At 30.5% G+C, this 18,507-nt stretch overlaps 3 protein-coding genes across 5 annotated transcripts; 1 reads left to right on the top strand and 2 right to left on the bottom strand.

The window, feature by feature from the left end:
• Window positions 1-3,545: 3,545 nt before the first annotated feature.
• On the top strand, window positions 3,546-7,807 carry LOC102600738 (uncharacterized). 3 transcript variants are annotated; one of them, XM_006359876.2, is made up of 6 exons: window positions 3,546-3,748; window positions 3,962-4,035; window positions 4,128-4,197; window positions 5,178-5,287; window positions 5,817-5,931; window positions 7,521-7,807. In XM_006359876.2, exons 2-6 carry the CDS (start codon window positions 3,975-3,977, stop codon window positions 7,603-7,605), a joined length of 441 nt encoding a protein of 146 aa, XP_006359938.1. In that variant the 5' UTR covers window positions 3,546-3,748; window positions 3,962-3,974; the 3' UTR covers window positions 7,606-7,807. The 3 variants fall into 3 exon arrangements, with proteins under 3 accessions (XP_006359938.1, XP_015170097.1, XP_015170098.1); XM_015314611.1 differs by lacking the exon at window positions 3,546-3,748 and adding an exon at window positions 3,758-3,858; XM_015314612.1 differs by lacking the exon at window positions 3,546-3,748 and having other exon boundaries at window positions 3,868-4,035.
• LOC102583137 (pectin acetylesterase 8-like) lies at window positions 7,684-10,796 on the bottom strand. The gene is made up of 10 exons (XM_015314613.1): window positions 10,673-10,796; window positions 10,093-10,172; window positions 9,898-9,984; window positions 9,606-9,730; window positions 9,407-9,467; window positions 9,263-9,316; window positions 8,763-8,840; window positions 8,544-8,649; window positions 8,151-8,296; window positions 7,684-7,999 (listed from the first exon to the last, which is right to left on the bottom strand). Exons 1-10 carry the CDS (start codon window positions 10,728-10,730, stop codon window positions 7,907-7,909), a joined length of 888 nt encoding a protein of 295 aa, XP_015170099.1. The 5' UTR covers window positions 10,731-10,796; the 3' UTR covers window positions 7,684-7,906.
• Window positions 10,797-15,649: 4,853 nt separating this feature from the next.
• On the bottom strand, window positions 15,650-17,267 carry LOC107063135 (pectin acetylesterase 7-like). Its single transcript, XM_015314596.1, has 9 exons — window positions 17,138-17,267; window positions 16,977-17,059; window positions 16,746-16,875; window positions 16,580-16,659; window positions 16,412-16,498; window positions 16,139-16,263; window positions 16,001-16,061; window positions 15,858-15,911; window positions 15,650-15,736 (listed from the first exon to the last, which is right to left on the bottom strand). The coding sequence occupies exons 1-9, from the start codon at window positions 17,265-17,267 to the stop codon at window positions 15,650-15,652; spliced, it is 837 nt and encodes a 278-aa protein (XP_015170082.1).
• Between the last annotated feature and the right edge of the window lie 1,240 nt (window positions 17,268-18,507).

Genomic DNA, 18,507 nt, shown 5'->3' with positions numbered 1-18,507 from the left:
GCTTTGTAGTAATAGCGCGAATTCAAATGCAACTACTTTGTCTTGTGTGTGGCGTGAATCGTGATAACGCTCTTTTTTAGGATTTTAGAATGATTGTTCTCTATCTTTTTGGATTTTGGTAGATTTTCTTACTCTTTCATCTCAATATAAAGTATTTTAGTTTAATTAAATATGAAATTTAAGAAAGATTTTTAAATTAGATAGAATGTTAGAATTGAAAAACTTATTAAGTAGATGTTTGAATATACAATTTCATTTCGTGATTTGAAATCATCAGATGAAATTAGCATTTGGACACGTGATTTCAAATCTTGAGATAAAATTCTTCAAAAAAAAATTGATTTGGAAATTTCATATCACGATTTCATATTTTTGATATACAAAATATTTGTCAAAAAAATCAATAGTTTTATATCTACATAATTTCTTGCAAGAAAACTAAATGAGTGATGAAATATTCTTAGAAAATGAATATGATGATACATTACTACAATTTAGGTTCAATTTTACTTTTTTATTGAAACTAAAGTTCAATCAATAAATGTTGTATTTTTTTAAAATTACTTTGTGATAATGTATTTGTTATGAATTTTTGCTTATTTGGTAGGATTGTATTAAAAAGTTGGGATACTTTTGATAGTTTTCATAACTTATAGGGATTTATATTTCTGAGTAAAAAAATAGAACTTAAAGATCCAAATTGCACGTTCAAACAAAACTTCAAATTCATCTCATATGGCTTTCATATCATGATTTCATCTCACATGGTCAAACGATCCTAAATATAAAAAGTGACATTTCTTTGGGGACAAATCAAAACGAAAAAAAGAAACTTAAATTGAGAGAGGAAAGGCTCAAAATAGTCCCTCATTTTTGGGTTAAGGCTCAAAGTCATCCTTTGAGTTTTCATATGGAGCACTAATAGTCCCCTCATGTTTGCAATATTGGTGCACTTTTGGTCCTCTTCAAAAAATGTACCTATTTTTAACATTAATTTTGTCCACAATTTTATGTAAGGAATATCCAATTGTCTTTTTATATATTTAGTAGAAATAATAACTCTATGTGAGAGAATGTGATAAGAAGAACACATTGTTCTGTTCAGTAGAAATATTACTGCAGCTAAACTAAGAACATCTTAACATATGACGTTGGAAGAAAAGAAAAATTGTACTATTGCACGTGAAATTATCGTGATGAACCTCTCGACTTTACCTGCAATACAATTTCTACTTAACAAAACAAGATGTTTTTCTTCTCACATTCTATCATATGGAGTTATTATTTCTACTAAATATATAAAATGATGATTGGACATATCATACATAAGTTATGGATAAAATCAATGTTAAAAAATAGGCAAAATTTTGGAGGAGGACCAAAAGTGCACCAATATTGCAAACATGAGGGACTATTAGTGTTCCATGTGAAAACCCAAGAATGACTTTGAGTCTTAACTCAAAGATGATGGACTATTTTGAGCCTTTCCTCTCTCAAAACAAAATATATGAACTTGAGATATATATTTATTTTTCTCATTTCAAAACAATTACACTAACCAAATTGCAATTTCATTGATCTTATCATCAAAGAGTGAAGTTGTGGTTCCAAATGACAAACAAATAACTTTGGTAGTACTTGTTTGTCTAACAAATCAATGACTTGTGTCATTGTTGGGTGGGCCCTGAGATTGTACTATGATTAAATGGGCCAAGAGCCCACTGCTTCTTTTGCATTTATTGATTTGTTCCTTGAATAGCAAATCAAGAAAAAGACCTCCAAAACTTTTGACGTGTTATAAATCTCGTTGAAATTAAATCTACTATACTTGTGTGTTTGGATCGACAATTTTATCAAACTTGAAACTAAAGCAACTTTCGATCGATGGGAGGTCATTTGTCATATCCACATCGATAGCGAAAGGCCTCCTTAGAGCCTAGTGTAGACTTATATATATGTATAAAAATAATATTTGATTATATGAAAAATTAAACTATTTCACATTAACACTAAACAAAGTGTAGTGGTTTAATTTAGCAATTGCGCTATTCAAAATAATTTTGCAATCAACTGGGTGGAGGGCTCTACTTAATTCATCTAGAAGCGAATATAAAATTTAAACTTATAAAATTTCTTAAATACTAAATTAATTGTACTATAAAAATTACAAATTTAATTATAAGATTTGTTAAAATTTTAATAAATATTTACTCAAAAAATTTACTCTTCGCCTGAAAAATACTGAATTCAAATGAACACATTGAAAAGTGTCTTGCCAACAGCCTAATAAATGTCCATTCATTCACTGGACAAGGAAAGCTGTGATCAAGTTGGCTTTTAATGAACAAAAAAATTGCAAATATTATTCATATATGTGTTTATTATAGCTTTAGGAAAGTTGTCAATTTATTAACACTCATCCAATTATCATGAATAATATTTATGAGTAGTATATACAACACTTACAATTCCTAATGTATAATTTTTTATTTTTTTTATGACAAGGGAAACGCGCAGTCGCTATCCTTTGGGTGCGCACAAGGTAAAATCTCCGCTCCTATGCAATAGCTCGCAAATCACATAGAAGAGGTAACCCACACTAGTATAATGACAATAAGATAATTTTATGATTGAAATTTCCAAGGGTAATACTTGCAAAAATAATTCAATCCCAAAAAGTATAAATAAATCTATAATGGGATAATTTCATGGGTGACCCTTGAGAAAATAATGATGTAATTTCATAGGTGATATAAGAAAATATTACGATAATTTTATGAGTTATAATTATATTTTTTAAAATTTTTAAATACGTAGATGAATCTTCAAGAATTTTTTTATAGATTTTTTTTGAAATTTGAACCAAAGCTACGTGAAAATGACTCTTAGTCGCTTTCAAATAAGCGGACCAAAAAGTGGGGCATTCTATTTTGACGCTCCCATTTAACCTATATTCAATTTGCAAAAATAATAATTATTTGATAGTTATTCTAGACAAAGTTCAGGTAAAACAACACAATTGAAGTATGATATTTGAAGCAAAGTCTATCAAAATGGTAAAAGAAATAATGTCAACAACTCATATATATACGATTCAATTTTAACAGAGTAAATTAAAGCATCATCTAAAATCATCATTGTTATTACAAGCTTAAACAAGTGAATTTTGAATATAAAAAGCAAATTTAAATTATGTGAATATTATTAAAAATTCTTTGAAACATGAGTAAGAATGAACATTAATAGTTTAATTTTAAAAAAATTATTAATATTGAACATCTATGTCCAAAACTTCAAACAAATATATGAAATTTAGCTTTATCAAGTTAAATTTGTGACGCACATGTCGAAAGTTTACATGTACACGCAATTACCAAACTTCATTTACAAATATTTAGAAGATATTAACCACTTACAAAATGAAAAAAGAAACAAAGTTTTCCAGATTATTTTACTTAAAAAAATATACATTTCATATAAGAAAATCATAACATTTTTTTTTTCAAGTGACCTAAAAAATTAATTTTCTTAAATATTGGTAAATTGTAACCTTGGTCTACCATGGTTAAATGTACGAAAAAGTTTGTGACTTGTGAGCAAACCGGTTATTTGTGCACTTGCGCCATTTTCACCGCAATTACAACTCTGCTGGAGTCTGCTCCGTCTATCAAATTTGTTTTGGTTATATTTCGCCATTTTTGCTATTTTTGGTGCTCTACTGAAATTGCGATATCCAAGTTTCGAGCAGGTATATTTGTTTTTGAATCAGAAATTAGTTCGTCTGTTTTATACTGAGGAAAGTTGTTTGTGCCCATCTCCTGTTTGATGAAATTCCTCTGAGAACCTCTATCTGTCTATGTATGTATCTTTTTGGTGGTGAATTGCTTTCATTTATGTCTTTTATCTGCATAAAGTCTCTCTAGTGTAAATGATTTGGAGGTGAGTGTGTTGTTTCTTGCAGGCAGAGCAATATAATGGAGTGGGCATTTGTGCATAAAATCTGGGAAAAATCGATTTCGAGCAATGTTGGTTCAGGTCTGTGAATGTAACATTGCTGAAGAAGATTATGTGTTCTTTTTTTACTTTAACATGTATAATTCAGCTGAGATGGGTTCTGCCATTTTCAGGTCAACCATTGAAGGCTGCTTTGCTTTTAAATTACGACCCTAATGCCCCTTCTCGTCTGATGTCTACCATGTAAGGGAAAATGTGGAAATATCATTTATGGCTCTTATCTTTTCTGTTAATGTATGTCTTGAGGTAGCTAAACTGGTTATTTAGAACAATGCAATTGCTTTTTTCTAGTAATAATTTTTTTTCATAAGCATAATAAGTTCCAAAAGGAATTCCTTGGCCAAAGAGGGCTCTTATCTTGCCCTAACTTACGTGACTGTTGATCAAACCCTTTTGCCTCAGTTCAAATACCACCAGTACTTTGATAAAAGTGATCTTTTTTTCTTCTTTTACTATAACAAATGGTCTTGTCCACTTCAGTATAAGCAACTTGACTTGTCATTCTTGGGGTTTCTTTTTGATCATCTTTCCTTGAGACTTGAGATTTTACTGTAGTTTTAGAAGAGAAGCTGTACAATCATTCTCCTTGTTCTGATCCTGGAAGCCTACACATGGTTAAAGACCTTGCTTTAGGGGTATCCACAACAAAATGCTGAATAATCAAAGTTCAAGTGTCATTATCTTGTCCTATACTTCAGAGTTGACAATCTTTGGGTGCAGTAAGTACTGGCTTTCTACGGGTCCTTTTCGATTAGTAAAAGATGTACTTATTGACAGTAAGAAGACCCAGTACCCAAGCTTTGTACATTAACACTGATTGCTTTTTCAAAGTTCGATAAATCTGGACATATATGAACATCACAAGTGCTCCAAAAATAGACCAAGTATGGTGCTCTGTATTTGTAGGAAGGTTCTTTCAGCTTTCAACTTTTATAGCTGCACTCCGAAAACAACCAATGATTTAGTTGTGAAGTAACATAAGAAACTTTACATACTTTCCTCTGATATGGGACGAGAAGATTAGATAAGAAGCAAAGAAAGAAAAAGTTCTTTCCAGAGACTTTATAGTAGTGTCACTATGTGCAAAACTGTTTTTTTTTCCCGCTTTCCTCTGTGCTTCTGGAAAATGGTGTAGGTTTAAAGGCTTGTGTTTATGCATGTAGTGCAGAGCAAGAAGGTATAATGGCAGATCCAACCGAAATGTGTGAACTCATCAGCTTTGTCAAGAGAAACAAACTGCAGAAGGAGAGCTTTGTCATTGGACAAAATCAATGTGAGTTTATTGCTGTTTACAAATAAAAATTAATCATGCTTGAACTTTGGGTTCTGGGAAGGATTTTATCTTTACTTGTCATCTGAACTGAATGCCCATTTGTGGTTTTCCAAAATTCTGAAGCTTGGAGCTGGCACTTTGGTTTAAATGTGTAGAGATAGTGATGGGGTACCTACATTCATGTTCGTACTTTGCCTCTTGCACGTGTGATATTGAGGAGTAAATGCAATATACCTATCTTTTCTTAATAATAGTTTTTGTGGTGGCTGCGTGCTGGGCTGCTTATAGGGTTTGACAGCATTGTTTGTGCACTCAGTCATAATGCCAAGCAAAACACCAACTGTCACGCCTGGTTACTTTTTTATTCTTATTGTTATTGCAGTTCTTTAGAAAGGATTACTAAAATCAGAACTATCACAGTTTTTTTTTATATAAAAAATCTATCTCAATTTTTTTTTTAAGAACAGCTGGTTTGCTTTCTTGAAAATAAACACCGCTTAAAAGCTAGCTTTGTCATTTTTGTCGACAGATCTTGTAACATCAATTCATGAGAGTTGGTTCTGTGCAAGAAGTATGAGTACTTCAAAACCTGCTGGTGAAGGTGCTATTCTGATGCAGACAGGGGTATTCTTCTTGATTGGATTGTAAGTATTTCCATACTTAGGTTACAGTAGTCCAATCTGCTCCCACCATTCCATTAGACCCAAAGTAATGATAATGCATGTATAATCCTGGCCAAATTCTAGTCTGTATTCTAGAAGTCACATTGTCATGGAAACAAAGTGGGAAGAGCTAGTATACTGGGTAGTATTTCCAATATTCATCGGGTAATTCAGCACAACTATCTATGGTGTAGTGACTAATCGAAATGCTTTGGAACATACCATGATTCTTTCGATTTTGATGCATGAAAGAAGATACTTCTTCGTTATTGACAAAGTTTCTATGTAGGACTTGGTATATTTTAAAGAAATACATTTATAAATAACAATAAGATTCATTCAAATTCTTCTTTTGATTGTTAAGATTCCATAAAATTCCCTCATAGCCCTTTGTTGATCGTTTCTTAAATTCATTCAAGATGTTCCTAAGTTTAAGGTCTTTGGAGAATCAATTTGTTTGGTCTTCTCTTACATGTATATATATTCGGATGGCTGTCCCTCTTTAATCTATCTCAGTACTTCAAATATTCATTTATTGGAGCTCTTTTAGTCACATTTTAAAAGAAGCATAAAGTTAACTAAATGCGACGGTGTTAATTCTCACAAAGATACAAGTTTGGTTCCATTGGCTTTTCCATCCTCTCTTGGTTTGCAACTCTCCATCGAGCTAAGTAATTGTTCACTGTTTTGATCTCGAAAGGCCTACACAATATGCTCAAAGTTTCTATTATTTCGTTCCCTCGTTGTTGGGTTATATCCCTCTTTCTACTTATCAAAAAATAAATAAAAAGTCCCTCTTTCGTCATTCATCAATGGAACTCTGAGGCATTGATGTTCATTAAGTTGGATGGTAGTTGAAGCTTATTCTATGGTTATGTTTGAGTTTAACCGGGCCTGTCTGGTTTAGGATTGAGTTTGGATGTGTATGTCTCTCGGAAAACTATCCAATCCTAAGGATGTGGGTTCGAGTCACCAAGGGAGCAAAAAAGGTGGGAGCTCATAGGGAGGGTTAATAAAAATTGTTGCACTTCTTCTCAACTAGCTAGACGATGACATTTCTCTATTATCCTTTGCTACTCATTGATGATGCCTTTTGGTATACGATGGATTTTACGTTGTTTGGATTCTTTAAAACTAAATTAAATTGTCTTGGGTCGAGCTCGTCGCACCGGGCTTGCCTAGTGCGGGTTACCTCTCCTATGTGGTTTGCGAGCTATTGCATAGGAGCGGGGGTTTTACCCTGTGCTCACTCAAAGGGTAGCGGCTACGGGTTTCCCTTTGTCATAAAAAAAAAAAAAAAAACTAAATTAAATTGTGGGGCACATGAACCTCTTGTCTTAACTACATTAGCTTTGAGTCTTTTCTCTATTGAATTTAAAGCACTTATTAGGTGTAGTAAATGAGGGTCTTATGTGCTCAGGTCCAAAATCAAAGTTTGCTCTGGAAGTCTGTCATGCCCCATTTAAACAGAAAACTTGCAGCCTGTGCAGTTTTGTAGTGACTAGTCTAAACATGCTTACTTGAAATTGGGATTTGACTCACTGGAACCATGAATTTACTTGCTCATACAGGTATGATGGCTCGATTGGTTCAGCATCCCGTGCAATGGTAGTTCTCGATCAGTTTTCATGGCAACTTAATCGAAGAAATCATTGACTGCTTCTTAGATATGTCATTCAAAATATGTTACATAGATCCATGGTCTCTGCATCTCAATGGATAGGACTTTTTTTGTTGTTGAATCAGTATTTCTTGAGCTGCAAGGTTGCGTCACCTCAACTAGTTCATGTCTTCATGGCATTTGTGATTTAACAGACATAAAATATCTATGATGATGATACAATCCCATTGATTCAAAGAAGTTTTCTTTCTTCCTATATCACAATCCCCTCTATAAAATCTCATAATAGAAAAAGACATATAATTATATATGTTGTAAACTAATTATGTGACTGGCTTAACCACATGTTTTGTCACAAGGATAAGGGCAATCAATCTGTCGAAACTGATTTCTCTCCAGAACCCAATCTCCTACTGCTTCAGCTATTGTCTGTAACAAAGAAAAACGAGTACAAATTAAACAAAATTATATAGGTAAACAAACAAAATATATTTTTCTCAAAAGTATTTTAAAAAAGGAAACATTTTTGGCCTTCTAAAAACTTGTCCAAAGAGACTATAAATTTACTAATTAGCTTTACCTTGTTGAATAATCTAGGTGAATTGGGACCAAACCAACTAGCTTGTTTTTGAGTTTGGCAATGTGCAAAGCAAGAGTTGATGTAATATCCTCTTGTTGAAGATGGCCCTAGACCTTCCAATGCCTTTAAAAAGTTCAATCTGAAACCTAAAATAATTGTCCAAAAATTACTACTTAAAACAAATTCAGTCAAATATTGTTTGGAGAAACAATTAAGTCGTCTCCGTGTGACTTATGGAAACACCATTAGAATAGACGATTTACATCACTCTTCGGGGTGCAACCTTCTCCAAACCCTGCTTTCGCAAGATGCTTTCTGCACAAGGCTATCTAGGAAAATATAAATAAATTGATGAATATATAACGAATCAAAAAATTTGAAAATATTATTGACCTTGAAGAACTTTGAGCTGATCTGGTGTACAAGTTTTTATATTAGCTCCACAGCTATTCCATGCACCCTTAGGATCGGTACCACGTGGCACCAAAATGTTCCTTACCTTAATTTAAAGTAAATATATATAAAATCCAGGAAAAAAAATCTAATAATATGTAAAGGAAAAACTGGAAAAAAATTAATGTGAAACATATTTGAAAAATATAATAAACTGACCTGCCAACTATCATATGCTGAATTTATAATGAAAAGTGGCGTTTGAATTTGTTGAGCCACATTTTGAGGGAAAAAACACTGCACCATTTAAATAAAAAAAAATCTTAGATTTGGAATTTCATTAATTTGTTTGATAATTCGTAATATATGTAATTACCTTGAGGAACTAATCTACAAAATTTAAAATAATTATTGGTAAAATTTGTTATTGCCATAGAGGAATTAGTTAACAAGATTGTTGAATGAAAAATTAGTTCTTGATATTATTTTTTTCATGACGAGGAACCAACAATTGCTATCCTTATTCTAGTGTAATATTAGTATGCAAATCACACGGGAGAGATAATCATAGTAGACAAGTTTCGTATGATGAGCTTGATCAAGAATGGACTCGGAGGTTCCAACTTAAAACCCTCATTTGAGAGATCCCTTACTCAACCAACTCGACTACCCTGCAGATATTAGTTCTTGAATCTTGATATATATTATACTACACTTACCAAACTTGGTTTCAACTTTGAAGTACATGACGGAGGCAAATTCCTGACAGAGCCCTAAAATTCGAAATATAAAATAAAATATAAGAGCAAAAAATACATTTTTCAAAATTATAGACCATGAAAAGGTGGGGAAATAAAACATACATGTAACGTGACAACATCATTGAAGAATTGTTGAATAAATAGTTTCCCTGAAATATCCTCTCTGGAATATATACAGATTAAACTGTTAATAGTATGAAGAATTAAATCGATAAAAGGTAGGAGTAATAACTATGAACATAAAATTTTGAGAATTTAATTACCAAAAATAAAATAATAATGAGAAAAAAAGAATACTTACATGTTAACAAAATAGCCGGCGTCTGAAAAACATTTAACTTTAACACTACTTGGTAATAAAATTCTGAAATTGTCACAATGCAAAATTGTTGTCAATCCTCCTGCTGAACATCCAGAGAGTATAGCCTACCAATTTATAACTATTGAAGTCAATAACATTAAAAATAAAATATGTTTATTTACTATGACATGTTAAAAATAACTTTAATATAAACATCGAATATTTTTCTGCAGAGAGCCTATATATATATATATATATATAAAAGTAAAAAGTTGAATGTGATCATACGTACATTTTCAGATTTATTCATTCCTTGGGCCAATAATTCCTCCATAATAGCTTTGAATATCCTTGCCCCTCTATAATGAAGTCCAGTACCCTGTCAAATTTTGGAGTTTTAATTAGAAAAACAAAATTTTAATTATTATAATGACTAGTCCTAATTAACAAATTAAGAGCTCTGAAGAATATACTTAATGTAACTTACAGGATCAATTGCTTCAACATCTCCTGTAAAGGATCCTCCATCACAATATCTAACAAAAACTCTATTCCAATTGTAAAATTCTACAAATTTCAAAGACATCATAGTTGTATTAATGAAATAGATTTTTATATTGTATATCCGTTCATCAAAATAATAATTTTCTTTTGTATATTAATGTATAATACAACAACATCAACGATAACAACCCAATGTAATTCCACAAGTAAGATCTAGAGAGGGTAAAAAGTACACAAATAATTTCTTACATGTGAAGAAAAAAAGACTATTTAAGAAAGGTCATCATTAATGTAAAATTGTGTGTTTTTTTCATATTCGGCTAGTAAATGTAATTATTTTAATATACCAATCGATAGGCCAAATGTGTAACTTGCCCTCAATCAAACTAAGCTTTATATATACATAAAAGAAGGAAATCTTAGTAGCTCAATTATTTGGCTACCTGAACTTTCATCATGTCGGTGAGGTTCGATTTCCATCTTGTAATTCCCTCCCCATGCCCAATTAAAATAAAAAATATTAATAAATGTGACATGAATCAAAAATTAAATTAGAAGATTACCTGGATTAAATTTCTGTTCATTACTCAACATCCCAGAGAAAAAAACTTGGTTTTCCATTTTTGCACTAGAGCCGTACTTGCTATTCTTCCTCAGAAGACATTGTGCAACATTTTGGCACCATCCACCTCCCTTAAATATCCAAAATTTAACATTTAATTAACTAAGTTGCTATTCTAAGATAGAAGAAATTCACAAGAATATGAGTGTGTTTGGTACGAAGGAAAAATAATAATAAAATAAATAAATAAAATATATATATACATATATATATATATATATATATATTTTATGTTTGGAAAATATTCTATCAAGCTTAGTAAAAGTGAGCAAGTTGCATAAATGACATCTCAAAGTTTATCGTCTTTACCCACCCCAACCCTCACCCCTTGACCATCCCACCCGCATCACCAGGGCGGCTCTAATAAATCGGTGGCCTAAAGCCAAATCTAAATGGAGGCCTTAATTCAAATATATATTTTTTATGAAGTTTATTATAGCCAATTATTTAATCTTTCTTGAGACATAGTATTCGTAATTTGTCGAACTTCTATTACTTCTTTACTCTTTTATGAAAAGTTTTTATTTTCTACAAGTAATACTCGATATTTAAAAAAAATAATACTTATAACATATTTTATTTTTTTTAAAATGAGGCCCCTCAAATCTTGGGGCCTAAGGCAATTGCTTTTTTTTCAAAGCTGTAGAGCCGTCCCTGCGCATCACCCCCAAACCTCCATGCTGTAGAGAATAACAGAAGAAAAATATAATCGGGGAGACCTTCTGCTAGCCCAAGATCGTTAACTAACACCGAAAGATTCAACTAAAGAAGAGGAGACTAGAAGGGACAAAAAGTATTTTAGATAGGAAAACGTGATTATGAAAGAATACTCTTTGATTTGGGTTTTGGGTTAATTACAAATGACAATGACCACCCCTATTTATACTTATGTAGAGATGCTTCTAGAAATTATTCTACATACATCTACAAAAAAAATCTAGATAACCTTATCTTCTAACTATCTAACAAGATTCTAGATTATTCTATAATTTACCACAAATATCTAATTTCCTATAACATCGATCTACGCAATTCTTAGATACATCAAGTACTTAAGATATTACTCTACATAATTCTAGAAAGTTATACTAAATATCTGGATTTAGACAGTTAGTTGCACCTCCAAAAATCATCTTTATTTTTTCACACACTCCCTATCCCTATCTGCCTCCATAACATTTCGCTAATAACATATAAATACTCTTAGAATAATTTTTTTACTAAAAATAAGTAAGAAATTCACTTTCTAATAAATCATCTTCCTTGATTTAAAGTAAAATTTTATTTAATAAATCAATCTCAAGGATGGAGATTTGTTTTGGAAAATATAAAGTTTTTTCATTATTATTGAAATAAATTCCATAGAGATAAACTGAGTTTTAAAAAATACCAAAACTAACCTCAACTGATATTACCCAATTATTCACTCCTGTACCTGACCCTCTATCAAGATGATATGCTGGTGGACTTCCATCCAAACAAACTATAATAAACACAATATTAATAATAAATAGATAAATAAATAAATAACCAGTAAATAAATATATATGTGCGTGTGCGCATTTTTATATGTATACACACACAATAGAGAAGTGTCAATAAATAATTCGAACATATAGATAGATAGAACGAACAACTGTTTGTGTTTTTGTTCACTTCTATGTGTACACATACACAAATCGAGAAACATCCCAAGTGTTCAAAAACAAAGAATTTTTAAAATTTATTTTAGAAAAAATCCTTGTGGCCAAAAAATTCTTCAAACAAACATATGAATCGATAAACATTCTTCAGACAAAAAAAATAACAAGAAAAATTAAATGGAATTAAAAGAGAGTAGAAAATCACCAGCTCCTTTTGCAACAGCAGTTTGAAGTATAGTGAGATTAACAAGGGAACTTTCTGTTGTAACAAAATTCAGCAAATAAACAAAAAAGAACAAAAAATTGGTCACCATTCTTCTATTTTTAATTTCTCTTAATAAATAATATTGCTAATTATGGGCAGAAGAAATACACACATATATAGAGAGTGTGTGTTTTTTCAACAAAGAAACTGATTTTATATCAAGTAATAAATCTTTATTTGACCAAAAAATATCAAGTAACAAGGTGTAATAAACTAAAGACATAAATGGAATATTTGTGAATTGCGATTCTTGACAGTGAATTAAAGGGGAATTAAATTCATGATTATATCAAAATAATCTCTCTTTTTACTTGTCTAATTTTGAATTTTTATTTGTTCATTTTTTCTAGTTTTTTTTTTGACAAATCAATAAAAGATAATAGTTGTTATCGATTATACCCTCAATTTATTTAGAGAGTTAATATTTTTGAAAAAGATAAAAGCTCTTTAATGAGTAAAATGATTTTGGAATTCTATCAAATAATATGACTAAAGTGGTAAACTCATTATGTCAATTATTATTTTCTTAATAAGTGTGCTAAGTCAAAAATAAACAAGTAAATAGGGACAGAGAAAGTACCAATTTAGATAATTTTGGAAAACGTTTAAAATATAGTGTTAAACTTGTTTCAATCTTATTATTAGGCAGATAAATCAGTGATACAAGTATCTAACAACAAAAAATTAGTTGGAACAATGAAAATTGACCACTTGTTAATTAAATTCTACATCAGAGTTCTATTAACTAAATTTTGAGCCCAAAAAAACGTTAAGGACATTTTAAAATTAAGTGTAAGGAGGATATTTTTAAATCACTTCTATTAGATTAAAGATATTTTTGAGCCTTTTTCGCATCTAAATAAAGATAAAAACTTAAGTAGAAGCTACTTTTGGTGATTCCGAATATTAATGTATATTATATAATCAATTACACTGAATTACTAAAACAACAATTGACTGGGGATTGTAGGAACAAGAAAAGGACAATTATCTGACTATCCATCAAGATTTTTATTCATTAATCTGATTATTTGAAACTTTAACATAATCACATAGTTTAATGTTGGGTTTATTTGCTACTCTCTTTGTCCCTAATTACTTGTCCACTTTTAAATTGACACACCTATTAAGAAAGCAATAATTGATATAGTGAGTTTATCATTTTACCCCTATTAATTATGAAATAGATGAATTAAAAACTTAAGATTTTCAAAAAGTTCTATATTTTCCAAAGTAATAAATTAAGGGTATAATAGAGAGAAAAAAAAAGTCCTTTCTTGATTTGTCAAAATTGACAAGTAATTAAGGACAACTAAAAAGGAAAAAGTGAACAAGTAATTAGAGACAGAAGGAGTAATACTTATTCAGACTCATTCATAACATAAGCCTTTGTCTCCCGCACAATTTCGTTACATAAAATTCCACAAATTTTTAAAGTTGAATTTAGAATTATTAAAAAGGATAAAAGAGAAAGAATTAAATAAAATTGATTTATATTTTACGGGATAAATAACTCAATATTCAATAATGTATACCATTACGTCTTTTGAGGGCACGGAGCCAATAAATAATATTAAATTAATTAAAAAATATAATTATATAGAAATACCATGAATTCACGTTCGTTAAATCCGTGCCCACAATTTCGTCTAATGCAACTTTATGCATTGACAATTATTTAGATAGGGGATGCTAATTGATTTAAGCATCGTGCCGTAATTAACGAAAATACTTAGATTAAAATTATCGTAGAGCAAAAGATAAAATCAATTAAGGTCTACATCTATTGAAAGAGAGAAAATATTATCACTAATTGGCTTGATGTTTATCTAATTGTTCTTGTGAATTTAGATTTGTAACAAATTCATGCTCCATTTATGACATTGATGAACTAATAATAATTTAAATGATATGATTTAAAATTTTACATTTATTAGGCCCTTTATGTTTATCTAATTGTTTTTTAATGAAGATGCATGCATTAGTATTTGAATCTTATGAATTTCTCTCTCTTTAAAACTAGGACAAAGATAACTTACTTTAGAGGTGTCATATTTACTAAACCAATCATGAGAAAGACATAAGATCGAGGAAAAGATTAGTATGGACTAATATTGGACAAAATTGAAATACATTAAACTTAAGTGATGTTAAACAAAACAATTAGAAACTTATGTACTAAAATCTAATATGACTCAAAGTGTAACACAAAAACTTTCTTCAACTCCAACTTAGCTACTCCTCAACAACTACGTACCACCAAATAAGCAGGAGGTACAACATCGGCAAGCCTATTCGTTATAGAATTTCATAAACTTATTATAATTTGCAATCTCTAGCACAAGGGTAAGGGTCTTTATATTGAAACCCTGCTCTCTCAAAGTACCAATCCGCAACAGCTTCCGCAATTGTCTACACACGTAACATTATAAATTAAAATTTGTTACGAAACTCATCAAAAATAAGAATAATAGACACATGATAAAATTTGAAAAAACAAAAAGAATGTGTATATTCAAACTTTATATGTCTAAAACAAATGAAACATTACCTTATTAAGTAACCTTGGAGAGCTAGCACTGAACCAGTATGTTGGAAAACGAAGATCACCATGAGAATAGCAAGACGTGAGGAAATAACCCCTTGTACAACAAGAGGGTAGTTTGTTGAATGTCTTCAAGAACTTCACTCCAAAAGCTAAATTAAAACAAAACATACTAAAAAAAATTAAGGGAGAAGAAGAATCATTATACATGTGTAATGTGATGTCGTATTGTATACATTAGTTAATCACTAGAGAAATGTTAACCTTGAATAATTATAAGTTGGCTAGATGTGCATCTACTTATGTTATTGATGCAATCCATCCAGGCATGTTGAGGATCAAGGAATAGAGGAACCAAAGTGTTATTAATCTGGATCAGTGTACAAAATAATTAATTTCGTTTAAATTTATACTTATAGAAGCTAAAGAATGAATTAAAACCGAGAAAATTTAATTAGCATTTGTCTACTTGACCTGCCAGGAATCATAAATTGAATTGATTATGAAAAGTGGAGTCTGAATGTATGGAATAACATTCTGAGAGAAAAGGCACTGCACCATATATATCATCAATTAGGAAGTACATATAATGTTATAATGAGAGTGAAATATTTATACTACTATACTATATAATTAAAGAAATTGTTTTTGTTATGAAAGCTTAAACTTTTACCAGACTTGGCTCCATTACATACGTGCAAGCTGACGGCAAATTCTTAGCTGATCCCTGAGAACGAAAGAGGAAAAGATTCATCCTGGTATTATACTTCTTAAGCATATCAAAATTACTAAAACAAAAAAAAAAAAGTGACTCACATGTAGGTTAACAATTTTTCGATACATTTCTTGAATATATGAAGTACCATAGATTGTCTTGCTGCATTATAATTAATCATGAACGTGCCAAAGAGAAACGAATTTTCCTGAGATCATATATAAGAAGAGTGTGCTGACCTATTGATAAAGAAGGCAGCATCCGCGACACATTTTACTTTAGCACTCTCTGGAAGGAGGCATTTAAACTTGTCGCAGTTCAAGATTGTTGCCAACCCTCCTGCTGATGTTCCCGATAGAATTGCCTAACACCATTTTAATATTCAAGATTTAGCCAAGTAGGATTTTTTAATTTTATTTTGAAAAAAAGACGAAGAAGATATCATAGTATAAGGTAGTAGCTAGTACATATATGACTTGTAATTAGGAATATATGAAGCTAGATATTCTTACATTTTCAGCGCTTTTCATTCCTTTCCTCCATAAATCTTCCATAATAGCCTTAAATATTCTTGCCCCTCTAAAATACAACTTGTGCTCCTAACATACATTATTTGGAAAATTTAATCAGAAAAAAATTACGAAATTAATAAATATATACACGTGTAGTATATTTCTTACAGAGTGAACTTGTTCAACATCTCCAGTGAAAGATGAACCATCACAATACTTCACCCTCACCCTGTTCCAATTGTGAAACTCTACCAAATTTCAATATTGTTTGTCGTTAGAAGAAGTGAGTTAAAAATTCATAAAATGCACACATATAAGTAATAGTGTGTATCACCTGGATTTTGTTTAGAAGTATTGTGAAGTATACCGGCGAAAAAACCTCGTTGTTTCATATGGTTGGAAGAACCTAAGGACGAAGTTGAACGATCAAGGCAATCTGGGATACTTTCGCACCAACTACCTCCCTATGAATATACATTTTTTTCTTCGGACTAGTTAATTAGTTATGTTAAATATATGAAAATTGATTGAAAAAGAAGAATGAATTAAGTAGTAAGTAACTAACATCCAAGTAGATAATCCAGCGGCGAAGTCCAGTACCATATCCCCTATCCAGATGATATGCTGGTGGACTTCCATCAAGACATACTGTACACAAAACAAATAAATATTATCTGATTATTAGATTTCTTTGAGGAGTTAAGATTATATATTTATGTATACTACCTGCACCTTGGGTAGTTGCGCTTTGGAGTATTGTGATATTAACGTACAAAGAATCATGTTTATTGCTGACAACATGAGTTGTACAAAATACTGCTAGAAATGCTAGCAAAGCCAACACAAATGTTGTCATCCTACGGCAAACAAAAACAAGTGTAAATTATACTTAAAAGGGCTAAGGCATGAGGCATCGTTACCAAATTTTAGAATTAAAATCAAGAAAAGCTCAAATTATTAAAAGCGATGAACATTGATCTTATTTAACTAGCTCAATAAATTAAAAACCATGTCCTCAAACCACTTAAGCCTTAAATTTATTGTAAGATGTTTGCCTAAATGTCTTGCACAAGTTAAATTAAAGTACATCATATTAATATTTTTATTCCATAAAAGTGTAAAGCAGGAACATATGATGAGATATGACATATATCATCATTAATCATTTAGGCAATTAAATGATATTCAACAATGTTACAACTTATAGTTATAACTTGTAATCACAAAAACTGTAATATCTCTCATTTGCAATGAGTAAAACCAAAAATAGAATTAAATATGCGCTCAAGCACCCAACTCATATAAGGAGCTTGGGCTCGAAAGACAATCTTACTCAACAAACACCTTGTTTTGTAATAAAGTTACTTGATTTCATTCATTGAAGATTTTTTCTACAAAAAAAGATCAACGGGGATACTCACATATCCACTATATAATTGGACTCTGTGCATATAATCACACTAATTTTTTTTATACATCTATTTTTCTTATAATAATTAATAGATATATATAAAAGGAGAATCTCTTTTTGCTTGGAAACCCAATTAAAGGTATAACATGAAGGGTGAAGACAAAAATAAGTATGCCAAAATTTGAATTATGGTAACAAAGAGAACAAAGTAACCTTGACGAAGTTAATAAAACATAGAGAAAGAGAAAATATTTTCATTTGAGAAATAAAGAACTCCATAAAATGCTTATAATACTCATCAAAACACTCCTTTATAAAACTAATGATCACCCCAATTGCCTCTTTAGTCTTCTGCATAATATAAGTTTCAAGAAGAAAAATGGATAGAACAATTAGAAGTTGTTGCTAGTAAAAGAATCATTTATATTTTTGACCTTTTATCAAAATATGAAAGCAAATACAATGATGTGATGAATGATCAATAAAAGAGATAAAAAAGAGCAAAATATCTTTAGAGTTAAGTTACTATGAAGAGAAAGTTTCTTATGAGTTATAGAGGTATATAACATTTGGGTAATATGAAGAAACATGAACGATATTAATTATTAGAATATTTTCCTCATATTAATGATAACTTTATTAATGTCCCATTTGAAACCATTGAGTGAATAGGGACCAAACAAAT

The sequence above is a fragment of the Solanum tuberosum genome, unplaced genomic scaffold, assembly GCF_000226075.1.
Source record: "Solanum tuberosum cultivar DM 1-3 516 R44 unplaced genomic scaffold, SolTub_3.0 scf00303, whole genome shotgun sequence".
In the NCBI taxonomy this organism is placed as follows: domain Eukaryota; kingdom Viridiplantae; phylum Streptophyta; class Magnoliopsida; order Solanales; family Solanaceae; genus Solanum; species Solanum tuberosum.
Note: the sequence above shows the minus strand (reverse complement) of the source record. Positions and strands in the feature narration are given on the sequence as shown.